Below are 8429 nucleotides of genomic sequence, written 5' to 3'. Positions count from 1 at the left end.
CTGTGGCGGGTGTGGCAGCAGGCCTGTCGCCAAGGGAACACCATCCACTGCCACCGCGTGGAGCCGCCCAGGAAGCAGTGCCCTGGCCTGGGGGCTGGCGAGTGAGAGGAGTGCGGGGCTGGCGGTGCCTGAGAGGCGGCGCCCGCAGCGAGGCTGACGTGTCCCTCACAGTTACTGTCACGCAGGAGCAGTCGCGCGAGTTGAAAGTTGTGTTTTTATTTGGGTGCTGTTTTACTTGGTTTCTGTTACATCTTTTCAGAAAAATTACTAAAATAGAATTTATATTTAGTAAGTACATTTGTATCTGGCCTTACATTTTATTTTATCCTAAAGCATTAACTGGGGAATACCATCAAGGCCAAAGAAATGTGTAAAGTTTTAAGCCTGCATTTAAACTTCAGGAAGGTCTAAAGTACAGAAATATTACATACTGGCAATGTCCCTTAGACACATTGATGAGTTGTAGTTTGCATTTATTTTTACAGATGTCTGAGTGTGTCTACCTAGTTGACAGAAGTTAAGTTTATGCTTCTACATAGTGAAAAAAATATTAAAGTAAATGTGACTTAAAATTGTAACTATGGTTAGCAATTAGCATTTACTCAGACTATGGGTCACATTTGTAAAAGCTGAAGGAGGACATATAATCAAGAAAATAATATATTCGCTTAAGCTAATTAATGCCTAAAAGTAGGCTGTGTCTTTTTGTTCAGAAAATTGAGGGTCCTGAAGATACTGTGTCCACTGTTCCTTTCTCTCTGAGACTTTCAGTGGTCGTGAGTTTTTTCTCATTTTCTTGTGAGATGTACTATTGTATTTTTTTAATCTTTCCAACTCGTCGTCTCAGAGCTTTCTAGCATCGTTTTAGGACAGAAAGTGCACGTCCATTCCAGGGTAAAGTGACTTCTCTCCTAAAGTTCTGTGATGGTTAAGGCTCTTGGACAGCGTGAAAGTGGGTCCGGGGCAGCAGGTGCTGGGTTCCATGTTCACGCCCACGAGGTGCCCTGGGCACCTGACTGCGTATCGGTGGCCTGTGGCGGGTAGAACTGGTCTCTCTCTCTGACCTGGTTTCGCTTACAGTCACGGAGCCTGACCACACGTTGCTGAGGACTCACTGCTCCGGAAAACGCCTGGGGGCAGAATGTCAGGGAAGAGTCAGTCTTAGCAGAAGGTCATCTTGTGACAAAAGAGCAGGAGGTTGGAGGTCATTTTCAGGGTCCTCTCCATTGTTCGGAGCCTGGTTTTCAGGGGAGTGGCCGTGGTTCATGGTTCGTGGCAGGCAGCGCGTGCTCTGTGGGGCCTGGGAGATTGCGTTCTGGAATCTTGTATTTGGTTCATCAAAACTACCAAAGATGTTTGTTTTAAATTCTAAATGCTCTTTTTGCCTCAGTCTTTGATGTCTAATTCCTGTGAACATTATATACACAGACACAATTTTGTTTTTAAGTTTCTGATAATGAACAATGTATTTTATTATCAATGAATTATATATATATATGTATATATATTTTTAAATGTTTTGATTGATTTTTAGAGAGAGAGAGGGAGAGGGAGAGAGAGAAACATTGATGTCATGGATGGGTTGCCTACCATCCTGGGCATGTGCCCTGACCGGGAATTGAACCGGTGACCTTTCAGTTCATGGGACAATGCTCAACCAACTGAGCCACCCCAGCCGGGCCACACTCTCTTGGGGGCTGAAGGTCCTGCTCTTTGTAGACTGTCCTTGTGGAGGCTCGCAAAGCGGTTCCGGGAAGTCCATGCTGGAGGCCGGAGGAAGGGAAGTGTTTGACCTTGTGTCCTTTTGGATTTTGAACCATAAGAATAATGCCTATTCAAAACATAATAAACACTTATAACTTTAAAAATCTTCTGCAGTGGCTATAAGTTTTAAAAGATGAGGTTTTTAAATACAATATTTGATATTTTGATAATATGAAATAGCCTTAGAATTGAACATTTAGTAACTTTCATGTCTTTATTAATTCTGCCCAAAATCTGCAAAGTATTTGAAACATAAAAGCACAATGAGCCCGGCCGGTGTGGCTCAGTGTCGACCCATGAACCAGGAGATCACGGTCCATTCCCGGTCAGGGCACAGGCCCGGGTTGCCGGCTCGATCGCAGTGTGGGGCGTGCAGGAGGCAGCCAATCCATGACTCTCTCTCATCATTGAATGGGGCTGGGGGCGGGGAGATGCAAACATTTCATCCATGATGGGCTGCTTAGAATATTTTAGAACTTTGAAAACCTATTTGGATTATTATTTTTGGAATAAACTTTAAATACGTTGGTTAGTAATCAACCTCAGATAAAATTGAACTTTGAGCCCTAATTCAGCAACACATTTTTTGTTCAAAATGACAAAGTAAGTTGGAACTGTTGCTTGAACTCTCGCTGTGACCTGCAAACGTCACTGCTTGGAGAGCGCATCGCGCGGGTTGCTGGCTGTCTCCGGACGTCCTCCTAACTCTTTCCTTTGCTGTCTGTGTTCCTTCCCTCAAAGCAGGAGCGGCCGTCAGGGTAACAGGTATCGGACTGTTTCTCAACCTCCTACCTGCTTCTCATCTGTCGTAGCGCATAGATGTATGGATCTTCTGCTTCATACATCTAAGTTTCACCCATTTTTAAAGTCACCTGTCACATTAATAAACTCTGTTCTCATATCATCAAACCTGCTTTTTTTTCTTAGTATTTTGAATTTTTAGGAACCATTTTAGTTGTTCTTGTTTATGCTTTATGATATTTTGCTTTTTTTTTTTAATGAAAATTAACAAGACTAAAACTTATAACTTCAATAAGGTCAGCTTTATGTATATGAAAGTCTATATGGCAAAACTAAATTGATTCCTGGCATAATTAAATTTTTTCTTGGGTTTCTTTTGGGAAAAAAATGTTTTCAAATAATTTTAGTTGCAAGATTGTTTTTAGTAAGGAAGACTCGATGGTAGAGAGATGGAAAGTTAATTTCATAACGGGGTTAGTTAAAGTCCCTTCCACACCGTTCTCTGTGAACACGCCGCCGGCTGCGGGCTTGGCCTGTCAGTCCTCCCTGTGGCGTCTGGTGTGGACTGGTGTCGCCATGGAGACCGGGCCGGGCCCTGCTCTGCTTTGTGGGGTTAACCATAAACAGCCCAGGCATGACTGGCGTGTGGGGTTGACTGACTTCCCGACGCCTCGGATCAGTTTGAAGTAATTTCCATGTGCGAGCCCGCTTACCTTCACTCACTCCGAATACAGTTTAGAGTCAGACATGTTCACACTCTCATTTTCTACAAATTTATTGTCATTGTTTGATGAAAAACACATTTATTTATTCAAGTGTAAAGTGTGCTGTGGGCCAGCTGAATAAGACACTCATATACTTGAAGTTGCTTCCCTCCCCGTCCTCCGGGGCGCAGCCTTCCCTGTCCTCAGCCCGAGGCCCTGCTCGCAAGGCCTGTGGACGCTGGAGGGGGACCGCCGCCCTGGTTTGCAGCGGCCCATGAACCTTTAGTTGTTGGCTTAACAGCTAAATTCATGTTGGCAGGGCTCCATTGTGTTACATTGCACGTCTTGAGCTAAAGTTCTCCTCTCCTGTTCCTTTCAACCCAGTGGCCAGCCTTCCCTGTCCTCAGCCCGAGGCCCTGCTCGCAAGGCCTGTGGACGCTGGAGGGGGACCGCCGCCCTGGTTTGCAGCGGCCCATGAACCTTTAGTTGTTGGCTTAACAGCTAAATTCATGTTGGCAGCGCTCCATTGTGTTACATTGCACGTCTTGAGCTAAAGTTCTCCTCTCCTGTTCTTTTCAACCCAGTGGCCTGTTTGTTTTATTTTTAAATTAGGCATTAACATCCAGTCATCCACCCAGTTTTCAAACTAAAACCAACTGCCTGGTGAGCTGCTCTGCCCTGTGGCTGGGATCAGAGCTTGTTCCCTGGGAGAAGGTGCCCAGCTCAGTGCGGCTGCGCTTCCCTCCCCGGCTTCCTGTGCACAGGCCCGAGCGACGGTGTGCACTGAGGCCGCGGACTCTGACCTCCAGCCCGGGCACAGCTGCATGTGCCAGCACCGCGCACCACGCCGGGCTCAGCTGCGCTGTGGTCATAGTTAATACACCACGTAGAAGTGGGTTTATAGATGATGGCGGTCAAGGAGCCATTGCCTGATGATTAACAACACACCTGGGTGTTGGGGGACGTTTTTACAAGATGAGGCAGGTCAGTTAAGGAGTCACCCCGCCACTCACCGCTGGTTCTCCGAAGGAGAACCTGCATCAAACAGCAGAGGAGGCCGGGCCGTCCATCCCGGGAGCAGGAAGGGCGCATTGCTCACTCAGGAATGCAAGTGCGCCAATCATTCATGCTCATCCCTGCGGCTGCATTTCCATGGTCACATGAGCCATACCTGAGCACAGATTTAGAAGAATGAAACCACGTCCTCATCACAGATGGGTGTTGAATTTTACAGGGCTTAGCATCACCGGGTTCTCCAGTTTGTGCTGACGTCTAAGAGAACGGGGCATGAGCAAAACTCATTGGCTAATCCCGTACCATTCCGTTTTACCAAATCAATACTTGCATGCACGAAATAAGCTCTATTTATAGTGGGCTTACTCAGTTGGGAGCTTTCAAGAGTGAGATGTTAGCTGTGTTATCTTAACCCACCAGAGCAGCAGGACACAAGCTGCTTCCTATTTTCTAAATTGTATCCCTGCCCCCAAATCGAGAGTAGTTGAGACAGAGCCAGCTCAGGGACCGGGGACAGAGAATGTGTCGCTTTAAATGTGTTTCTGACGGTTCGGTGCTGTTTCTTTCCAGGTGAGACCCAACGGCGTCCCTGCGGTCAGACTGGAATCACCGTCGAAGAGCGACCCGTTTGAAGACCTGTCACTTAGTCTGCTGGCCGTGTCACAGGCCCAGCCGCCCGTGCACCCCGCCCCTGTCCTCACCCCGGGCCCCAAGGGGGTGGTCCCCCTGCCTCCTGCAACATCGAGTAACATCAGCATTTTGAGTTCTGTGAGCTGCATGCCGACACTGCCTCCACTTCCCATGCGGAGCCAATCCCAGGAGAACGTGCGCTGCTCTCCGAACCCATTTGCCCCGACCTTCCCTGGCACTGACCTCTTCGCCGGCAGGATGAACCCGTTCAGAGCCCCGTCCAGGGACGCAGAGGCGGCGGCGCAGCCCGTGGAGCCTGTCCCCTGTGCTCCCCTCCCTCCTCCCGGGCCTCGGGGCCAGAGCATCGGCAAGCCTCCTGCTCAGCCCCCCGGCTTCCAGGACAGCTCCGACCCGCAGGTCCAGGCCACAGCGAGCGCCAACCCCCCGAGGGGGTGGGTCACCTTCGAGGAAGAGGAGGACTTTGGTGTGAGAGCCAAGTTGAAGGCAGCTTGTCCAGACTCCCTGGGCCCTCGGCCAGGCCCGTCCTCCGGCCCAGGCGTGACCTTTGGAGATGACTGGGGTCAAGGGACAGGTGTTCCCACCTGTGTGCTGCCCTCGCGGAGGCCGCCCCCGCCTCCCTGCTCTGCGCTCCCCGCAGGCCCCGCCCCTCCAGCCGACCCTTTCACCGCTCTGGCCCCGGTTGCTCCTGCTGTAGACTTCACAGAAAGATAGCCCACAGGGGACAGCGCTCCCGCGAGCTGGGCAGAGCGAGAGAACCGGGCGTTGTTATTCATTATGTGCAATAGTCCTTGTTCCTGCACTGATGTCAAGAAATACCACTGTGTCACGTGTACAGAGTTGGAGTATGTGTATATTGGAAATAGGGAAAACCCTTCTCATTATTAACTGGAGTTCTGGTGTGTTTCTGTTTGGATAACTGAGAGCAGTGGCCATAAAGAGTGCTCAAAACTACTCTGGGGAGTAGACCCCACTCAGATCCTCGTGAGGCCCCCAAGAATCTCAGAAAGACGCGCGGCTCCCCGCTGGCCTGGCTCCGCCCTCACGAGCAGTCACCAAAGAGCTGTCCGCGGGGCGGGACGCTGGACCGGACTCTGAGAGGCATTGCTAGAGAGAGTGAGTGCACACATGCGCACACATGTGTGGTGTATGCACACACAGGCTAACACTCACCTAAACTCTAGGGCATGACTCAGACCAAATCTGTATCTAAAAGTTCTGAGAGTTCTTTTTTCAATATTTCACTATCAGAAGGACCACTGTAAGTGAAATTTGGACATTAATTTTCTTTCCAAAACTAAAATAACCCTTACTCCTGAAACAGCATTTTCTCTCCTTGCACGCGTGCACGCACACAGCTCTGCACTCCCCACTCCAGGCCCCAGGCCTTCCCTCTGGGACGGCTCCTGGCAGCTGGAAGCACGTGTCGCAGTCACTGTCCGCACACACTCCAGCCCTTTCCAAGGAGCCAGTGGCCGTGTGTCTGCGAGGCACAGGCCATGGGTTCAGTGAGGAATTCAGTGTGTGCTGCCTGCTGCCTGCTCCCTCCTCCACACCACCCCCCCCCACCCCGTCTGCCGCTCCAGGCTTCCTCAGCAGGGAAAGCAGGGGGGAGGGGGTGCTCTGAACTGGGTCTTCCCTGAGGGGCTGGGGCCCACCAGGTGCTGCTGGAAGCTCTCCGGCGCCTCCTGGCGGCAGATTCCCTCTCCTGCTCTGCTCCATCCACTGACCCCGCTTCTATTCGTTTTCTGAAGTACACGGAATTTTTACAGAATGAAGTATTTTGCTATCATTAAGTAATCCCAATCAGAAAATCCGTGAGCAGCTGTTTTGTTGTCAGTTTAAGCTAAAGTCATCTGTACCCATAAGACTTAGGTTAACGCTCCTTTCTATAGAGCGTTGTGTATGTCCACCGAAACCCCGCGTCCTCATTGGACCTTCACTCATGTGCGTCGGGGGATGGCAGGAAGCAGGGTCCCTGGTAAGAAAGTGGAAAAGCACAGAACTGCATTGCACTTCACCACAGAAAGCAAATCCATAGTCAAAGTACTTCTCTAGATGCTTAAATGCTATCACACTCTATTTATAGAAGTCATCCTCTCTGTTAACAGCCAGGAACTTGTGAGTTTTCTATTGTGCTTTTTGGGGTTCTAAGCATTTCAGCATCAGTATATCTTAAACGGCAGTATTACTCTAAGCCATATGCTTCCAATGTGAACTAACTTGTCCAAACTGTGGCTTTAGCTTCTGTGTGATTAGTGTGTGGTATGTGCTCTCTATTAGACAGACAGTTCCTTACCCACAACAGCAGCTCCGTGAGGAGTCTTCCGGTGAACCTGCACTACTGCCTGAAACACACATGCCGTGCGGCACCGTGGCCTTTATCGGAAACTCTATTTGGCAAGTTGCTGAAAGTGCACAAAGCTATGGAAGTTAAAGGTACGCTGCCAATAACTGGCCATTATTCTGTGTCTTACTGAAATATCTACCAGTTCTGTTAAAAGCAGAGCAGAATTTAGACACCAAGGCTCTGTGAATTCTTTGTTCTCGATAATAGATCGCTGTTTACATGTAAGAACTTTATTCTGTGTCTTACTGAAATATCTACCAGTTCTGTTGAAAGCAGAGCAGAATTTAGACACCAAGGCTCTCTGTGAATTCTTCTCGATAATAGATTGCTGTTTACATGTAAGAACCTTATTGCTTATGTGGCATATGATATTTATAACTGTACTTTATAGAAGTATATATTACAGTCAGTGGTATACATTCTGTACATATCCTGTGAAATGTGCTGTCATATGAAATAAATAGACCTTCTTTACCATATCGACCACGTTGCTCAGAAGGGAAGAATTTTTCTCAGCTGTCTTCCTTGACCTTTACTTGACATGTACAAGTTAGGATTAACTCTTGTTATCAAATCAGGTATTTTAGTTCAAGATCTTATTTTCATCCATTTTACTTCTCAATACTCTGAGAAGAAAGATATTGAGATTAGTGATCATCATCAAGAAGCCCATGCACTTATTCTGTATACTAGAGGCCCAGTGCGTGAAATTCGTGCACAGGGCAGGGGGTGTCCCTCAGCCCGGCCTGCACCCTCTCCAATCCAGGACCCCTCGGGGGGATGTCCGACTGCCGGTTTAGGCCTGATCCCTGCAGCAGTCAGACGTCCGTCCCTCTTGCAATCTGGGACCGCTGGCTCCTAACCGCTCGCCTGCCTGCCCACCTGATCACCCCTAACCACTCTGCCTGCTGGCCTGATGCCCCTAACTGCTCTCCCCTGCCGGCCTGATTGCCCCTGACCGCCTCTGCTTCCGCCCTAGCCACCATGGCTTTGTCGGGAAGATGCCTGGTCTAATTAGCATATTACCCTTTTATTAGTACAGATATGCAGTTGTAAGAAATAAAAGATCCCAGGTACCCTTTACCCAGTTGTCCCTAGTGGATGCATTTTGCACGACTCTAGTACAGCACCACAACCAGGACATGACATGGATACAGAACATTTTCATCTCTGCAAACGTCTCCCGCCCGCAGGGCACCCCGACCCCC

At 49.0% G+C, this 8429-nt stretch overlaps 1 protein-coding gene across 1 annotated transcript in view; it reads left to right on the top strand.

Moving 5' to 3' along the window:
- Nucleotides 1-7391, top strand: part of SYNJ1 (synaptojanin 1) — a 60146-nt gene extending 52755 nt beyond the window's left edge. The window contains exon 31 of the mRNA XM_014535197.1: nt 4794-7391. Coding sequence (XP_014390683.1) covers nt 4794-5585 — 792 coding nt within the window. The 3' untranslated portion in view covers nt 5586-7391. The remainder of the gene's footprint in view (nt 1-4793) is intronic.
- Nucleotides 7392-8429: the final 1038 nt, after the last annotated feature.

Source organism: Myotis brandtii, unplaced genomic scaffold (assembly GCF_000412655.1).
Source record: "Myotis brandtii unplaced genomic scaffold, ASM41265v1 scaffold139, whole genome shotgun sequence".
Classification (NCBI taxonomy): domain Eukaryota; kingdom Metazoa; phylum Chordata; class Mammalia; order Chiroptera; family Vespertilionidae; genus Myotis; species Myotis brandtii.
This window is presented reverse-complemented; position numbering and strand designations above follow the sequence as displayed.